Consider the following 18392-nt stretch of genomic DNA (forward strand, 5'->3'; position numbering starts at 1 on the left):
AGCTCTTGGCAGATAAAGGGATGTAAATAAAAGCAGCTGTTCCAGTCAGAGCGGCACTCACAGTGACCAAAGGAGAGGCAACATGGGGACAGCTGTAACGTGGCACGGCTGGGAGCAGTGCAGAGAAGCGACATGCAGAGCCTAGGGGAGATGAGTTCCATCATGTTGCATAACTGACCTACCCAGCCCAGACTAGCCTCCACAGCTGCTGCCCTCGGAGATTCCGCAAGCTTGGGGGTAGTCCAGCTATGGAGGCATCTCCCACGCCCGAGGTGGTGGGACTGTGGGGAGCTGCACCACCTGGGGAGGCTCTAGGCCTTGCTCTGCTCCCACTCACATTGATGTGCATGAGAGCACAGAGAGAAAGGAGAATCAGGTCCTGCCACTACCCAGAGCCTAGGGAATGAGGCTGGGTGGGTGGGGCCGGGGGGGGGGGAGGGGATGTATATATCCTCCATGAGATGGGTTCTTTCCTGACCACCATTTCAGGGGTGAAGATTTATAAATGGGCCATAGAGGCTGAGGTCTCCCTAGTTGACAGTGCCACTCAAAGAGGCATTTGGGGCTAAAGATTCACCCCTCCTCTGGAAAGTAGCAACTGGGGAGGTTGGAGGGTCCTGGCTAGGGACTGGGGAGCAAGCAGCCTAGAGTTGCCAGTTTGAGTTGGCTGTATTCCTGAAGATTTCATCACATGAGGTAGCCTTTAATTAAAGATTAATTTTTAATTCCTGGAGACTCCAGAACAATCCTGGAGGGTTGGGCTCTAGGTCTGCAGGCATAGGAGGAGACTGGGGAGATTGAGCCCCTTGAGAAGGGTGCAGCAGATCAGATGGGCGCCTGTCCCCTGAGTTCTGTGTAGGAGCTGAAAGGAATGAACAGCCCCTCCCCAGCTGCCTCTTCCTGTCCCTGGAACAGCTAGCAAGCCCAAGTCTGCTCAATAGCTGCCAGAACTCCCAATGAGTTCTTCAGTGGGGCCAGGATTTCCCTGCCGGAGTGGGGTAAAACCTGGGAGGAGATGGGAATGCTCTGAGTTGGGAGAGAGTCTCCAGGTTTATCAGTATGAACATAGTTCCTATGAATGCTTCTCACAAGGGAAGACAAATGAGTATGTGTCTTATCCTGCCTTTACCTTCCACAGAATAGTGAAGTCCCTATTGGATTTTATGGAGTCTCTGGCTCTTCTCCCTTCCCAGAGTTAAAACTCTGCTTGGGGTAAGATGTGTTATATATACACATTTTAATTTCCTTTGTTGTTGGTTGGGGTTTAGGGGCATCAAGAGGTATCCGTGGCAGCATCAGACTTTCCCAAATGGGGCTCTAGTTGAGGGCTTCAGGTCTGTGTTGAAAACTCCCAGCGCAACTGCTTCTCTCCCCAGATGCTACTCGGAAGAAGTATGCACATCTCTGTGTGTCTTACCGCCCCTCAGACATTAACATTCTTTTACATGAACATGGACTTGGTTTGCTCCCAGCCACAAGGTACCATGGAGCTGGTTTCACTCTGTATCTCCGGTTTAAACCAAGCAACCCACTTTTTATACTGTTACATTTGGGAAGTAACAACATTTTCGATAACAGTTGAACCAATGTGGTAATGATTGAAATACTGCACTCGTCTGCCTTTAACGGGGCATTGGGAAGGAAGCCTGGCTCGTTCAGACTGGGGGGATGTTGCCAATCCTACACATTCAAAAATCATATGTCAGGCCCCAAAATCTCATGAGATTATTCTTTATTCATGAGCTTTGTAAAGAATAATCAATGCTGGGTTTTTTTTATTGATGTTGTGATTTTTGAGCCTTCTGGGTTTGTGTTTTCAAGTTTTTCTCTGCCACCACAAGGACTGTTGGTATTGATTAGCATTCTTTCCTACAGTTATGTTGGACCCCATGGCTGGAGATATCGTTATCAACTCCGATAGGAAGAGCTGTTTTGTCACTGAGCAAACCTTTGCTTTCCTGAAAGTGACCATATGGAGCCTATACCAGGCCTTGAGCAAACAGTGGAATCCCCCCTTGGCAAAGTCAGGACTTCACAAACTTTCATAAATAGGGGCCAGGGAACTTCTGCTCTCTGTGGGGCGTATGGAGCAACATCAAAGGTAAGTTGCACTTTCATTTCCTTCTTACAGATGTAGACTTCGGCTGTTCCAACTAATTTTCTGGTGATCAGATTTTTCTCCACCAGACAGTATCTAAGGCCAAATCTTCAGCTGGGGTAAATCAGCCAATTAACAGTCGTTGGGGAGATATGTGTTTTCTGGATTATAGTACTTTCCTATAGGCCCTGATCCTGACCTCCTTACTTCAGTGGAAGTTTTGTACTGAAAAGTTAGGTCAGTATACCTACAGCACTCGGGGTGTGTGTGAAATTCACACCCGAGTGCTACAGCTATGATGACCCAATCGCAGGTGTAGACGTGGCTAGGTCAACAGAATTCATCAGTCACCCTAGCTACAGCTGCACAGAAAGGAAGATTTCCTACAGTGATGGGAAAACCCCTTGCATCACTGTAGGAAGCTGCTCCACTACAGTAGCACAGCTGCAGCACTTTAGCTGTGCCATTGTAGCACCCCTAGCTTAGGCATGGCCTGAATAAAGAGGGTAGAAAAGTGCGCGTAGCATTTCTCTTATATTTACAAACACCTTGGGTGAAATCCTAGCCCCATCGAAGTCAATAGCAAAATTCCCATTGATTCAGTGGAGCCAAGACTTCACCTTTTATGTGTAAGAACCACATGTACCTTCTAGTTTCTTGGGACACCAATCAAAGGGCCAACACAAGGTGGTGGCAAAACAGTGGTGATCTTCTACCGAAGGTACCACACAATTGTCTGGATGGAAGAGTGCACGGGGAGGGAGCTCTCTTATGGAGGTGTCGAAAGCAATGACCTTTGAATGAGCATGTGAGATATTTTAACAGGAGCATGGGGAATCATTCCCCTGACAGCTGTATAGGTGGAAGTGACAGTGCTGGCATAGGGTGCTGGGGGGTATGGCTGGGTTTACTGGAGTTGGTGCATCAGGATTGGCTCAATTAATTTTGTCAAAGTTAGACTCAGGACTCACAGTTTGTCAGACCACTCCGTTTTATTAGCACAGCGCTCTGCTAATAACACCCAGATAATGTGAGCACCATGCAAGACACAAACTATCTTATTTATACAGATAAAAGGGTGGGAACTTAACAAGGTAACAAAGGAAGCAGAATCAGATAAGTTTACCTGGGCTAGGCATGCATATCTTATTTCCTTACTAACTATTACCGATTTTCTGTTAATGTTTCACCATTAGCACCATTGTTTATGCCTAATGTTTCTTTTCCTGGCACCTGTATTTCAACATTTATTTCTGCTTAAAGGTACATACAACTTTTCTTTAATCCATTCTTATTTTTACAATATAATTCATTCTACTTTCACAATTTCAATGGGCATTTCACCTGTGTAGGATGCTGAGGGAATGGCCCTGTGTTAATCCAGTGGCATAGGTGAACTGAGAACTGCATAGAAGTATGAGCAGCATCAGCCTGCACTCCCCCTCCCTCCGCCAAACAATCGAGCCTTTCTCTCGGTCTGAGTGATGTTGGGAAGATGAATCCAGGGAGTCTCAAGGGCGAATGTCGGTGAGGGTGAACTCCAAGGAAGGGGGAATCTCAGGGGCTGCTTTCAAGATTGTTACCTGTGCCAGGTAACATCGCTGCATGGCACAGGGACTGGAGGCAGGCGATGCAGTTCTTACCGTAACTAACCTCTCTGCCGATCCCTTGAGGCTTTGCTTCCCTTCCTCCCGGCAGGATGGGGGCCATGAGGCCAGTGCTGGCTTTGCTGACCCTGGCCTACCACCTGCTGCGCACAGCTGCCACCCTGAGAATCTGCGCTTTCAACATCAGGAGTTTTGGAGACAGCAAGCTGTCCAATGAGACCATTGCAGGCATCATTGTGAACGTGAGTGCTGGGGGTTTGGGGGGAGGTCCCACATACCAGCAGTTCTTGGGAGCTGGGGGTGCCCAGGACTCCATCAAACCGCTGGCCCAGGGGCTCTCAGGAGTGTGCTTTCTTTGGGCCTGGAGAGTATGCTATCACTTGGGCTGAAGGCTACTTAGAAACCCAACTGAAAGGGCAGCGATGAAGGGCCAAGTGCTGGGTTGTTTTTCTGCTTACTCCAGCATGATTGGCTAAGAAATGGTAAAGTTGGTTAGTGGCTCCTCCATGGTGGTTATGCCCTAGACCTCTTGGTTACAAGTGGAGACAGCCTATCTGAGCCCTGCCCAGGAACCCTGTGGGGAGACACTTTCCAGCCACACTGTGCCCCATAACACTGAGAAGTGAAACCAAGGTCCAAGTGAGGAGGTGATAGATCAATGGATGGTTATGTATGGGCATAGATGGTCTATCAGAACAAAAGAATGGCCATTCTGGATCAGACTAATGGGTCCATCTCTTCCAACAGCGGCTGGTGCCAGATGCTTCAGAGGGAATGAACAAAACAGTTTCTGGCAGTCATCAGCCACACGGTCCCCTATAACACTGAGAAGGGAAACCAAGGTCCTAGATAGATAAATAGACTGATCGATCATTTATCTATCTGTAAGGGTAGGGTGACCAGGTGTCCCATTTTTATAGGGACAGTCCCATTTTTTGGGACTTTTTCTTATATAGGCACCTATTACCTCCCACCCCCTGTGCTGTTTTTTCACATTTGCTATCTGGTCACTCTATGTAAGGGGACTGTTGTCCCCTTACTAAAACTCAGTGGGGGTGTTTTGGTTGGCTAGCTCCCCGTACCAAAAGAACTGGGAAGGGTCAATGGGAAATCAGGAGCCTGAGACTGACAGTCCCCAAGAACAATGGGGAGAGGCCAGTGCTCCAGGTCAGCCTGATTGACAGGGCAGGCAGGCTAATCAGGGAGTCAGGAGGCCAGGGGAATCCCATTCTCTATGTGAGCTGGAATTGCCTGGGTCAGACAGAGTGGGGCCGAGCTAAGGAGAAAGCAGGGGCCCGAGCTGAGCTGGGGAGCAGAGCTGTGCCAGCCAGAGGGGCCAGAGAGCAGAGTTACAGAAGCAGCCCACAGAGCAGACCTGTGCTGCGAGCAGAGCTGCAGCAACCAGAGCTAGAGGGGCCAGAGAAGCAGCCCAGGGAGCTGGAGGCAGAGCAGCAGCAGTGCTGAGGCAGAGTGGAGCTGGAGCAGTCCAGAGCCGAGTGTGGTGAGCAGCTAGGGAGAGTGAGGGGGACCCTGGGCAGTGGGGCCAGCGCAGGGAGATGCCTCCAGCCAAGAGGCCCTACATGCCAGACTTGGAGGGGGCAATCGTAACCCCAACAGGGCGGGGCGATGCTGGGAAGAAGGGTCCTGCCACCTAAAGCCTGAGGGCATGTGGCCACTGCCAGAGCAGGTGTCCTACCCGCAGCATCCTTGCAGCACAGCCAGGGCTTCAGGAGGTGGCCTGGGACTTGTGAGGAACAGACTGAACTTCTCTTACATTCCAGAGACGCTGCTTGTGATGTCCCCGTGCCACAGAGCAGGGTGACGTGTTTTCCTCTAACCTTTCCCATTTTTTCCCTTATAATTGATTGCTGTTTAATAAACTGTATTTGCTTTGAACTGTATGCAATGATCAGTGGGTCAGGGAAGCATCCAGTGCAGCGAGCACACCCCGGAGTGGGGAACACACTAGCCCCTGCCCTAAGTGACCACGACAATGTTGGGGGGGTCGAGACCCCCAGGAATCCTGGGCCTGGCCTTGTTGGAGTTACAAGGACTCTGACACACAGGAGAGGGGGAGGGGAGCCCTTGAGGTCAGGCAGGCCTCTGGGTAAAGGAGATGGGAGCGAAGACTCAGATCCTTTCGCTAGCTCATTTCACCGGGGTAGTGTATAAGCCAGGAAAGATCCCTACAATAGCGAGACCATTCCCCTGCTTACCTATCTATCTTTCTGGGACCTTGGTTTCACTTCAGTGTTATAGGGGACCGTGTGGCTGCCAGAAACTGGGATGGATCACTCAGTAATTACCCTGTTCTGTTCATTCCCTCTGAAGCATCTGGCACCAGGATACTGGGCTAGATGGACCATTATCTATATCTATCTATCACCACTTCAGATTCCAGTGCTTTTAGAGACAGACAGAGGGTAATCCTGACAGCCTGGCTGGCATTCCCTATGGCAGTAAAACTCATCCTCTACAATCACTGCTTTGTTGGTCTCTGCTCTGTTGGGATCCTGCTGGCTGATTTCAAACCCTTCTGGAACAGCTGCAGTCTGAAAGCTGCCATTTCCTCCTGTTCTCCTCCATTTTCCCATCTAACTCACCCCAGGGCTCACCTCCTTCCCCCAGCTTGTGCACTGCAGCAGAAGAGAGGTTAAATACCCAGCTCAGGTGGTGGTTGAAGGGGCATGTCAGCCCTGGGGACACCACCCTTCTGGTGGCTGGCTGCAGCCTGGGATTTTGCTGGGTGTTCTCAGCAATTTTCCCAGTGTTTGTGCATCTCTAAGGGAAGCTGGGGAGAAAGGTGAGGGGTGTTAGGCACTGCACACACAGCCTGCACCAGGCTCAGCTTCACAGCACGGCACTTTGTGTTTCCCCCAGATCGTGCAGACATACGACATTGCTGTGGTGCAGGAGGTCCGTGACTCTGATGGGAGTGCTGTCAGGAAACTGATGGACCAGCTCAACAGGTGCTTTCCAAACCTATGTGGAACGGGGTGGGGAGGAGCCTAAAACATTGCTGTGGTCTGGAGAGTTTTAGAGCAGGTATAAACAAGGCCCCTTCAGGTGCAGCACCCAGCCAGCCACACAGGGAAGGCTCAGTTGCTGCCCACGGAAGCTTAGATGAAGGGAGTGCTGGAGCTGTGGCTCTGGCATAATTGACTCAGTGACAGTGTCATGGGGAGCATCACTCACCACTGGTTCAGCACCTCCTCCTGGTCACTCTGGGGTTTAGCTCAATCCTAACAACCCCATCCACAGTCTGCACCCCTTCACTTCAGCCACAGTCCACCTGCAACCCCTCTTGCAGCATCAAGTACCACAGCATCCTCTTCATGGCTCAGCCCTCCAGCCATATCACTATCTGGGTTCCTCCCTTCCAGGGGAGGTTTACCTCCTCAATAGTCCTGCCACTTCCCCAGTGGTGAGTGGGGGGGATCCAGGCCCACCCACTGCTCTGGGTCCCAGCTCAGGAACCTTCCAAACTACAGTCACTTACTGCATTCCTTTGCCTCTACTATCACTGCATTTCCCTGGGCCACTTCCCTGCAGCCACAGCTCCTTCCTCAGTCTCAGCAGCCTATCCAGAGCTCCTTCTCTTCTCCCCAGGTTCCTGTTGTGTCCAAGGTGGTACCAGGTTGCAACCAACTCCAGACACAGTCTGTCCTTCTCAAGTTCCAGTCAGCTACTGACCCTGCTTAGCTCTGAGGGTCTTTTATATGGGCCTCCCAGTCCCTAATTGGCCACTCCTCGCAGCCCCTCTCCTATTGGCTGCTTTTTGCACAGCCTCCCTAGGGCTTTATTAACCCCCTTACTGGCCAGTCTGGGGTAAATGCTACATCACAGACACCCTCATGGGCCTCTGGAGCTTTTCACCACCAAAAGGCACATGCGCGAGAAGGGGCATGGGGCATCCCTGCCTGGTGCCACACGCCGCCATTCTCACAAAGCAAGCATGATATGAGGTACAGTGGTACCAGGGTGGCACATTTCAGGGAAATAATCTTGTATACAAAAGACAGCACAAACAGAGGAGCCCAGAACTCCCTGAGGACATCAGCAAGGTGCAGATACGGAGCGGAGCATGGTGCAGCCGTTTACACCAGTGCAAAGTGACTGTATACACTGATCCTGATCTCGTACTCTGGTATAAATGAGGGGTAACTCCATGACAGCCAATGGAGGCCATCCAGTGTGAAACCGGTGTGAGGTCAGAACTGGACCCTACCATATGTGTGTGAATTGGGGACAAGGGCCACCAACCCCTCAGGAGAAGCTTGTCAAAGGGGTGGAGAGGGCTGGAATGGGCTTGGGAAGTGCAGTGGACAGATCTACAGCCTCAGGCCAGGGGTAACATGACACCAGTGAGGTCTGATTCTGTTGGTGGTGGTATGAGAGCTGAGGCCACCTGCAACTGTCCCTGACGTGGAGTGGGGTCACAGGCGCTCAGGACCTCTGTGGTGGAAGGGTTCCCACAAAACCTCTTCCACTCAGCTTCCCAAGAACTCAGTTCAACTCCATTCCCGTCACTCAGGTCACTACATTGAGCCTACGGCGAAGCTACGCTGAGTTGATCAGACTCAAGTGGAAGGGGTGAGGATAGGGCATACCGGTACCACCCATCCAAAGTGATCCAGCCACCCTCTTTTTATAGACATGTATACATGCCATTGCATCACCTGTTTTGGGGATGGGTGTGTTCCCTTTGCGGGACCCAGTCCTCGTACAGCATGCACTGTCCTTGCACAACATTCTCTTTGCCTCAGCTCACCTTCCAAGCTTCGCTTATCCATTGTTATCTTGTCCATTGTCAGTGGTTCCCTGAGGGTCCCCCTTATCTTAGCTAGCACAGACAATCTGTTTCCAGCCTGCTGCTCCACTTACCTCCCTAATCCTGTCTCCCAAGAAATAAGGCCTCACCCATGTCCAATTACTCATGTCAAGCCAGCCTACATATTGAACGATGCTCCCTGAGGCACCCCCACCCTCCAAGCTTGGCTTCCCGGAACAGAGTGGCAAGGGGCCTGCATGGAGGGAGACGTCTCAGCCGTAAAGCAGGCAGGGTCACTCCTACGCTGGCTGGGGGTGGGACGGGAAAGGTGGGAGGTGGTGCAGAGCAGGGAGATGTGCTGGACGTGTGCACAGCCCTCCCTGCTCCAGCTCTGGCCTCACTGCCGGCTTCTCTGCTGCCCCCACTCTAGGACATCTCTGCAGCCATACAGCTATGTAGTCAGCGAGCCCCTGGGCCGGAACTCCTACAAGGAGCAGTATCTCTTTGTGTACAGGTAAGGATCCAGCAAACAGCCAGAGCTAGTGACAGCACTAGGTGTTTTCACCTCAGGTGATGTCCAAAGCATCCCCCACGCTCTTGAGTCTCCTGCCCAGCCACTGCTGCTCTCTGCACGCAGGCCCCTGGGCTAGGGTTGCCAATTTGGTAATATTTAAAAAACGGAACCTTCCCAGCCCCGTCCCTTCCCCTGAGGCCACACCTCTGCCATGCCTCTTCCCCAAGGCCCTGCCCCTTCCACGCCTCTTTCCCCTGATGCCCTGCCCCTTCCACGCCTCTTCCACCTTCCCTCCTGTCGCTCACTGCTTTTCCCCTCCCACCTCACTTGCTTTGCTGGTGCTTGGAGCTGCAGCCACCTGATGCAGGTAGGAGGTGGCCCTGACTAAATAGGGGCTGATGTGGGTGATGACTTGGCGCCTACCAGGCCTGCAGTAACCAGACATTGGGTGTCTGGTCAGTAGATCTGACTGGATCCTATCAGGTCCCCTTTTCGACCGGACTTTCCAACAGAAAACCAGGCACTTGGCCACCCTACCCTGGGTGCACCAGGGCCCACCCCAGAGTGGAGCCACCTGACTGTGTGTGGTCATTCCATCTCTCCCCCCGGCAGGACGGGTGTGGTGTCGGTGGTGGACAGTTACTACTATGATGACGGCTGTGAGCCCTGCGGGAACGACACTTTCAGCAGGGAGCCCTTCATTGTGAAGTTCTCCTCCCCCTATACAGGTAAGCGGGGCCCAGGGATCTCTCTGCCCCATGGCACTGGGAGCAGCAGCACCCCAGGCCATCCTGCATCTAGGTCAGGGGTGGGCAAACTTTTTGGCCCAAGGGCCACATTGGGGTTGCAAAACAGTATGGAGGGCCAGGTAGGGAAGACTGTGCCCCCTCCCAAACAGCCTGCCCCCACCCCTTATCCACCCCCTCCCACTTCCTGCCCCCTGACTGCCCCCCTAAGAACCTCCAAACCCATCCAACCCCTCTGCTCCTTGTCCCCAACCGACCCCTCCATCCACCCCACCCCCTGACCACCCCCTTTCAGGACCCCCTGCCCCTGACTGCCCCCTTCCAGGACCCTACCCCTTATCTATCTTCCCCCCCCAGCCCCTTTCGGAATGTGGCCCCGCAAACATGGGTGGAGGACTCAACAGGAGCAGGGGCAGCCGCACAGCCAGAGAGAAGCGGCGGTTTCCCCTTCAAAGGGCCGCTTCTCTCTGGCCGGCTGCGTGGCCTCCCAGTGCTCCCCCTGAGTCCTCCGCCTGCGTTCCCTGCGCTCCCGCCATCTGCACCGCCCGCCTGTATATGATTTCAGTGCAGCCAGTGTTGAGTTGCCCAAGTGCCCGGCCCTGGGTCCCCCTGTTGTTGGGGGGCCTTTGCCAGGGCACCCTGTGTTCACTTGTAAATCTGCCCCTGCACTGCGCCGCCCAGCCCCAGAGCCAGCCAGGATGCCGCGCTGCCAGCACAGCAAGCTGAGGCTGCGGGGGAGGAAGGACAGCCGGGGAGGGGCCGGGGCCAGCTGGGAGCTCAGGGGCTGGGCAGGATGGCCCCGCAGGCCAGATGTGGCTCGCGGTCCGTAATTTGCCCACCTCTGCCCTATCCACACCCCCGCCCTCTGACCACCACCCCGAACTCCTCTGCCCTCTATCCAACCCCCCCTGTCCCCTGCCCCCTTACCACACTGCCTGGAGCACCGCTGGCTGGCGGCGCTACAGCCACGCAGCCGCCGCCACCGTGCAGCACAGAGACTGGGTCAGGCCGGGCTCCGCAGCTCGCTGCCCCAGGAGCTTGCAGCCCCACCGCCCAGAGCATTGCGCCAGTGGCGGAGCGAGCGAGCTGAGGCTGCGGGGGATGGGGGATAGCAAGGGAGGGGCCAAGGGTGAGCCTCCTGGGTCAGGAGCTCGGGGGCCGGGCAGGACAGTCCCGCGGGCCGGATGTGGCCCGCGGGCCGTAGTTTGCCCACCCCTGATCTAGCTAGAGAAACCCCTGTTCCCCCACACGCTGATCCCTCCCTCCAGGGAACAAGGAACATTACCATGGAGAGTTTGGCAAAGTCTTTGGGAATGATGCTTCAACTCAGAGACAGGCCTAGGTCCAAATAGAGGGAGTGTGGGGCTGGATCCGGGCCTGGGGACTTATTCTGACTGGTATGTAGGCAGCCTGACCTAGTGGTCAGAGCAGCATTAGGGTCAGAGCCAGTCTGATACCAGGAGGTCAAAGTCTGCAACAGGCCAGAGGACAAACTGAGGTCTGGGGTCAGGCAGGGCCAGGTTACCAGGAGCTCCTTAGCAGGTAGCAGAGGCAGATATGGCAGGGAAAGCAGCCCTGAGCAGAAAGATCCCAGCTGCTCAGGCAGCTTCCTGTTCCTGTGCTGGGTTTATATAGTCGCAGTGAAGCAGTGAGTCCAGGACTGCGTGGAGTTCAGTTCCTACTCTGACACCGCTTAGCAGGTCATTGGTGGGTTGGCGCTCACTGGTGCTGAAGCGCCCTGTGGACCAGGGTTCAAGACCTGCAGTCCCCAATGGGTGTGGGTCTGGATGCTGGCTTGGGGAGTGCGTGCCTGGGCTGGGGGGGTCAGCAGCTGGGGATCAGTTCAGCTCACTGTAGAGCCAGGTGCAGTTGGGACCCAGAGCTCAGCTTGGGGTCATGGGGGTTCACTGGGCTGTGAGTATACCCGCCCCTCCTCCAGCCCACGAGCCCATTGCTCCTTGGGGTATGGTTTGGTCACAAGGCCGAGGGAGGGGAAGGGTGGCTGTGCACTGACGTACAAACCCCACGGCAGCCATTCTCATGGGGGCTGTCCACATGGAGAGCATGGTCTTGGGAACCCCAGAGTGGAACAGTCCCAGATGTGTGTGTGTGTGTGTGTATGTGAGAGGGAGGGAGATAGCAGGGGTGATGGGTGACAGCTCTGCGTGCACACAGAAAATGGCTGTCTGTGTAACTTGTGTCTCTACAGAGGTGCAGGAGTTTGTGCTGGTACCCCTGCATACGCCCCCCAGCGAGGCTGTGGCAGAGATTGATGCCCTCTATGATGTCTACTTAGATGTCATCGACAAGTGGGGGACTGACGTAAGCAGATGTAGCTGGGCGCAAACCCAGCGCCTGCCATGTGAATGAACTCACTAGCGTTCCCTCCCCGGCTTGTCTTGTCTGAGGCGGCTGCTGCCTGAATGGGACGTCAGCTGACTTGGCTGTGGAAGGTCCTAGCTAGTCTATTACTCATGCCGACCTCCCACTTCCTGCACACAGCCGCTCTGTCTGCCTGGGCCAGTGCAGGTTACCGGGAACAGCCAGGCCTGCTGCATGCCACTTGCTGTGGCTGGGCACTGAGCTCTGGAGCTAACCAGCAGGGTTCCCCTCTGGGGAAGCGAATCTCCCTTTTTCCATATCCATAGGCTGATCTGTGTCAAACAAAGCTGTGGAGCAGAGAGGCCCATCTGCACTGCCCCCAACCCCTTCAGCTGTAGGCCTCAGAGCCACACCCCTCCCAAGCACACAACCCCTCTTGCCTTCCCATGGTCGCTGTTCGCTCAGCCCCAGCCCCACTGTGGGCAGAGTGCCCAAGGGTGGGGAGATGCGGGCTCCTTCCCACTCCTCTGCCAGGGTCTCATCACAGGGATGGCAAACAAGGATCCTGGACCTACTTCCAGCTAAATCGATGGGTTCTTCTGCTCAGCCTGGACAGCACGGTCCCAGTGTGCCGACGGCTCAAGCAATCAGGAATGGGCTGTAGGCCCTTTCACCTGCTGGCATCAGGCCCAGGGCAGTGGTGACCGAAGCCTGCTGTTCCCTGATGACATTGAGCCAGGGAGGTGCACACAGCACGTTACCCTAGGAGTGGTCTTGAGACCAGAGCCCTGGCACCTGCACTGCACTCCCTCCCCAGAGCTGCTCTCTCTGGGGCTGGGCTGGGTACATCAGCAGGAGGCGTGGGAGGCCCTGCCTGTGCTGCCCCTGCTCTGCAGATGAAGTGTCAGCCCCATAGGCTAAGGTCATTGCAGTGCCAGGAACTCACAGTGTAGCTGAGCACAAGGAAAGCCTCATGACCCCAGCCCCAGAGAAGACAACCCCCCTGTGCAGAGAAGAAACCAGCAGAATGGCAAGAGGGAGTGACAGACCCCCAGTCCATCCTGTGTCAGATCCTGCCCCTGCCTTAGCCACAAAGACAGACACAGCCAAGGAGAGAAGTGGTTAGCCAGCGAGACCTCAGCTCGTGGCACTGGCAGGGCTGCCTGAGACACTCCAGAGCGAAGGGCTTGGGGAGGCTGCCGTGCGTGAGGTTCTTGCCTTGAACGTGTGCTAGGTGTGGGGGCTGGCCTGGCTGGGCCCCCTCTCACTGACCTGGCACTTCCTTGGCAGAACATCGTCTTCCTGGGAGACTTCAACGCCGACTGCTCCTACGTCAGGCCGCAGGACTGGCCTTCCATCCGCCTGCGCACCAACGACGCCTTCCAGTGGCTCATCCCGGACAGTGCAGACACCACCGTGTCGTACACAAACTGCGCCTACGACCGGTGAGGAGAGCTGCTGATGATGATCATCATCCCTAGTGCTGCTACTGGGCCTGGGCCTGGCAGCTGTATGAAGAAGCCCAGGGCTATATGGCTTGAGGGGGTCTCCGTCAGCCCTTGGGGGTTGGGCCAGTGCTGAGGCAGATGGGCAGTGGGGTGTCAGGGGAGCCTGTGCTGCCGCTGCCCAGGCTGTGCCTGTTCCACCAGTCAGTAGTGGGTTTCAGTCCCTGGGGCTGCCGGCCCCTCAGCAATGCAGCCCCATGGCAGGAGGGTACCACATGCGCGCCACGGTGCATCAAATATAGGAATGACAGCAGCCCCAAGAGACAGCCCAGCGCAGCCAGTGCCAGCCCTGGGGACAGGAAATAACGGGGAGGGGATGAAAAGGGACAAGGAGAGGGCTGCAGGTGGGCAGTGCCCTAGCACAGAAGGCCATCACTCATAGGACCACATCTGGGAGTACTCAGAGACCACCTCAGCTGTGGAAAACCACACCTCTGGCACAGACCCCAGACCAGAGAGGCTGTCTGTAGCCCAGCCAGGACACTCATTAACCCTGATTGCCCTGTGCCGTGCTGTGGGCATGTGCTCCCCACACACCCAGGTGCGATAGAAGGTTCTGGAATCAGGTGTTGCTGGAACTTGGCCCTGCACATGGCAGTTTCTTGCCAGTTTCACTTCCCCACGTTCAGCTGTCACCTGCCTCCACTGAGCGCAGGTCCTGCACCAGATGGAGCTGGCTGAGAGCCTGGGGTTGCTCTCGGGGGTCTAGCTGCTGGGGAGAGGGATTCCCCCCCAGGACTGCACAAACCAAGCCACCCTGTCAGCTGCCCCCAGCACTCTCCCTGGCTCCACGACTCAGAGAAGCTGGTGAGGAACCTCACCAGCAGCGCTGCCATCGCTAGCCCTGGGCTCCAGCCTGGCTCTGGGGCAGGCGAGGGCATTCCCTGCAGGGTGTGACCGCGAGGGCATTCCCTGCAGGGTGTGACCCTGAAGACCAGCTGCCGGAGAAGTGCAGTGTTTAACCCTAGTCCCTTGTGGCGTGTCACAGGATCGTGGTGAGTGGCTCTGAGCTGCAGCGTGGTATGGTGGCCGGATCTGCCAAAGTCAACAACTTCCAGGAGACTTTCCACCTGCAGCGCGAGGATGTAAGTGAAGCTGGCAACCTGCCTGCGTACTCGCAGAGCAGCTAGCTGTGAGCAGGGCCAATAGCTGCTAGCTAGCCAGGGGACAGTGACAGCTGGTCAGGACTGGGGCCAGGCTCAGAGATCACTGCACCCAGCTTTGCGGGGAGTCTCCCAGAGTTAAAGGCTAGTCCAGCTCAGCTACACTAAGGCCTGCTCTACACAGAGCTGTTGTCCTGCTATAACTGTGTGGGTTTGGAGTGTGATTTTTTACTGCTGTAGTTACAGGGGCAGGAACTCGTGTGGATGCAGTTATACCATATAAAGGGGCTGGATAGCTTATTCCTCTTCCCAGATGGGAAGAGCTATCCCGGGGAAAGCACTTTTAGACCAGTCTAACTCCATCCACACTAGGGGGCAAAAGGGGCACTGCTTGTGGGTGTAGATGAGGCTGGAGGCCTGATTCTCCATTGTCCTGCACCTTGTGCAGAGTGAGAGCTGGGGCAGGGTAAGAGCGCAGGATCTGCAGGGCAGCCTTTCACACGCATTTGGCTGTGGCATCACTGACTGCCCAAGGGGCAGGATGACGGGCCCCAGACATAGTTACATCGCCTCCTGGCCAGGACACAGCATTTCCATTTGAAAGGCCCTGCTGGCTCTATGCTGTACAGCTCGCACCGCCCCAGCTGGTGGTTGCTAGTGGCCATTTTCTTATGGACATTGTGTATAATCTTCCCACACCTGCAGTTAGCCCCTGCCATTGGTTAAAACCCCAGGCCTGATCCTGCTCTCTCAGTGGGGTAACCATTGTTCTTGGCTGACCAGCAGTAAACTGGTATAGCCATAGGCGCCGACTCCGTGCTGGACCACCCACGGAAAAAAAATAGTGGGTGCTCAGCACCCACCAGCCACAGCTGTTCGTCAGTGCCCCCAATCAACTAATCCGGGGCATTGCCAAGCAGCTGATGGAGATGCCGCCAAACAGCTGATAGGCGGTGCAGCCAAACAGCTGTTTGGTGGCTGGGGGAGAGCAGAGAGCAGCGAGTGGGGGCCTCGGAGCAGGGGTGGCGTGGGGGCAGGAAGAGGTGAAGTGAAGGCGGGGTCTTGGGGAAAGGGGTGGAATGGGGCAGGGCTTCGGGGCAGAGCAGGGGTGAAGCACCCCTTGGAAAAAATAAAAGTTGGCGCCTCTGGGTGTAGGTGAGAGAGGAGACTCCGGCTGCTCCTTTCACAGCGCTGGGGAATTAGAGGGTGAATTACACTGAGGTCCTGGCTCTCCTCTCGGCAGTGCCATCCACTGCAGCGCATGCGTCCTGTGCTCTTACCTGATTGGATGCCACCACTCCGGCATCACGCAGGGGGCTCACTGCACAGAACCATTCAGCCCCTCGGGAGGCCAGCTCCCCTGGGGACTGTGGCCGTGTTTTGCATGTGTCTAGACGGCAGTGCTCTTGGGGGCGCTGTGAAGGCAGCATGGCCCAGTGGCTAGGGCGCAGGAAGGGGCATCGAGAGGCCGAGGGCCTGACAGTGTGTGGCTGGTTAGAGTGGTTGTGTGAAGTGACAGTAACACGCTCCAGGTCAGCTCAGGCTGGAAGCATTTTACATATTCTTTGCACTGGTCTGAAAGACTCCCCAAGGCGCAGGGCAGGAGAGGGTTAAACCTTAGGCTTGAATTGCATGGCCAGTTCTCCTCACCGCTCCATACCTCAGTTTCCCCTCTGTAAAGGGTTGTGAGCTCGAGGGAGGAGCTGGGGGAGCCTTGGCTCATTCTGGCATTGGCCTCCTGTTCGGCACGTGCCGCTGGCCTCGATGTCTGTGGGGTGAGCGCAGGCCAGGCATCCCCTGGTTTGCGCTCATACTCCTGATGGGAATGCCGCTTGGGAATTAATCTAAAACCATGCAGGGCGCTCTCCTCCCCAAAGGCAGGGAGCTGACGGGACCTCTGCGTTTGACGAGTCTGCCTTGCATAGGAGGATCTCAGACCACCTCATTAATATTAATTGACTCACCCTGGTAGAGCCCTGTGATGGGGGAAACTGAGGCCTGGAGCAGTTGGATGATTTGCCCAAGGCCATGCAATGAGTCAGTATCAGGGCACAGAAGAGATCTAGACATGTGCTCTGCCATTAGCCCATTCTGCCTCCTGCTGCACCTCAGGAAGTGCCAGGATCCATGTGACAACAGGAGCCATGACACAAAGTCATGGACAAGCTGTATCTGATGCCTGCTGAGCAGTCCCACAACTTAGGGGCTGTGATTTCTCCCCTTTGTGTCCAGGTGCTGGCTGTGAGTGATCATTTCCCGGTGGAAGTGACTCTGAAGGCTCGCTGAGGCTCGCCTGCTCCTGCCTTGCTCCATCCCCCGCTAAGCCAGGAGACGTAGCAAAGCAATTTCTACTGCATTCATATTCTCTTTGGCTGCTGCTGGCTGCAGCGCCAATGCCTTCAGACGAGCTCCCAAGGCTGAATCTCAGCGTCTACGATTATAGCCAAATACCAGCCTCCTGGCATCTACCTGCTGCTCCTGGCACATCCTCATGGCTGGTCACAAACCCACCTCTCTAGGTGCTGCATCGAATGGCCCACCAGCGTCACTTACTGGGTACTTGGATAACTGGCACATCCATGCCATTGGGAGATCCCTTCACACAATATAGTTAGTAAGCTTTGAAATCTTTGGTCTCGAGGCATCCTGGAGTGTTATGCTGGGCAACAGGGCTGTGGGGGGGAAGCTGATTTTGTGGCCAATGGGTACGTGCAATTAACATAGAATGAATGAGGGGCAGTTTTATAAGTGCTTGATGATTGGCTAGAAGCCAACTCTCGAGTCGCATGATATCTGGTGTTTTTCATAAAGCCCTACCTCTTGGAGTCATGTGATTATAGGAGAATCTCAGCTTTCATTCAAAGAGCCAGGGTCCAGCCTTCATGTGTGTGTGGAGAAAAGCTGGAAGATGTGACTAACCTCTCAGTGCTCAAACCCCACCAGGCCAATAAAAAGAACCCACCACTGATTTTTTATCTCTCACAATTTTTAAACCAGTCTCATGATTTGGGGGGGCCTGGCTCATGAACTCTGAACACAACATGGAACATAAGAATGGACACACTTGGTCAGAACAATGGTCCATCTAGCCCAGGATCCTGTCTTCAGACAGTGTCTGGTGCCAGATGCTTCAGAGGGAATGAATAGAACAGGGCAATTATTGAGTGATCCATCCCCCATTGTCCAGTCCCAGCATCTGGGGTTGCATCCGTGACCTAACAGCCATTGAGGAACCTGTCCTCCATGAACTCCGTGAACCTGACTGTTCTTGTCACTGTCTGTCCACATGGAGTCATTCCCTACAGGACAGCATTTGTGGTGGTGTCCCATCCCGATTTCGGGGCAGAGATTCTATTCTGTGTCTAATACGGCTTGTCTTTTATAATCTCCCACCTGCACTAATGACACTATGTATATAATATGGACTAATAAGGGGGAGTGCTGGTCATCTGCAATTTGATTCTATTACATGCAATCAGTATGTAATCAAAGGGCCCGGAGAATTAAATGGATCCATCTGTATCTGATTTGGAGTGTTTTTTGGAGGGTTATTTATGCTCTTGAAGGCCTCTGCCATCCGAGCTGCCAGATTCTGTAATGAGGGGCATTTCTCTGCTCATGGCAGGGTCCCTATTCAACAAATGCTCCTGCAACAGCAAGACTACAGCTCAGCCCTAGGAGGGAAGGGACTAGGCTGTGGGAACAGGACAGGATTTGAGATGGGGG

At 54.8% G+C, this 18392-nt stretch overlaps 1 protein-coding gene across 1 annotated transcript; it reads left to right on the top strand.

Annotated features, from left to right (window-relative positions):
* The first annotated feature begins 499 nt into the window (after nt 1-499).
* On the top strand, nt 500-17622 carry LOC120373650 (deoxyribonuclease-1-like). Its single transcript, XM_039492353.1, has 11 exons — nt 500-696; nt 1139-1212; nt 1876-2101; nt 3797-3947; nt 6586-6674; nt 8907-8990; nt 9603-9718; nt 11946-12058; nt 13349-13503; nt 14552-14648; nt 16899-17622. The coding sequence occupies exons 3-11, from the start codon at nt 2085-2087 to the stop codon at nt 16950-16952; spliced, it is 876 nt and encodes a 291-aa protein (XP_039348287.1). The 5' UTR covers nt 500-696; nt 1139-1212; nt 1876-2084; the 3' UTR covers nt 16953-17622.
* The last annotated feature ends 770 nt before the right edge of the window (nt 17623-18392 follow it).

This window comes from Mauremys reevesii, linkage group 10 (assembly GCF_016161935.1).
Source record: "Mauremys reevesii isolate NIE-2019 linkage group 10, ASM1616193v1, whole genome shotgun sequence".
NCBI classification, from domain to species: Eukaryota; Metazoa; Chordata; order Testudines; family Geoemydidae; genus Mauremys; species Mauremys reevesii.

What these genes read in the sequence shown, in the direction of transcription:
- LOC120373650 (XM_039492353.1), top strand. An exon ending in GTTCTCCTCCCCCTATACAG is followed by an intron (nt 9,719 to 11,945) that starts GTAAGCGGGGCC and finishes GTGTCTCTACAG; the next exon opens with AGGTGCAGGAGTTTGTGCTG. An exon ending in TCCACCTGCAGCGCGAGGAT is followed by an intron (nt 14,649 to 16,898) that starts GTAAGTGAAGCT and finishes CTTTGTGTCCAG; the next exon opens with GTGCTGGCTGTGAGTGATCA.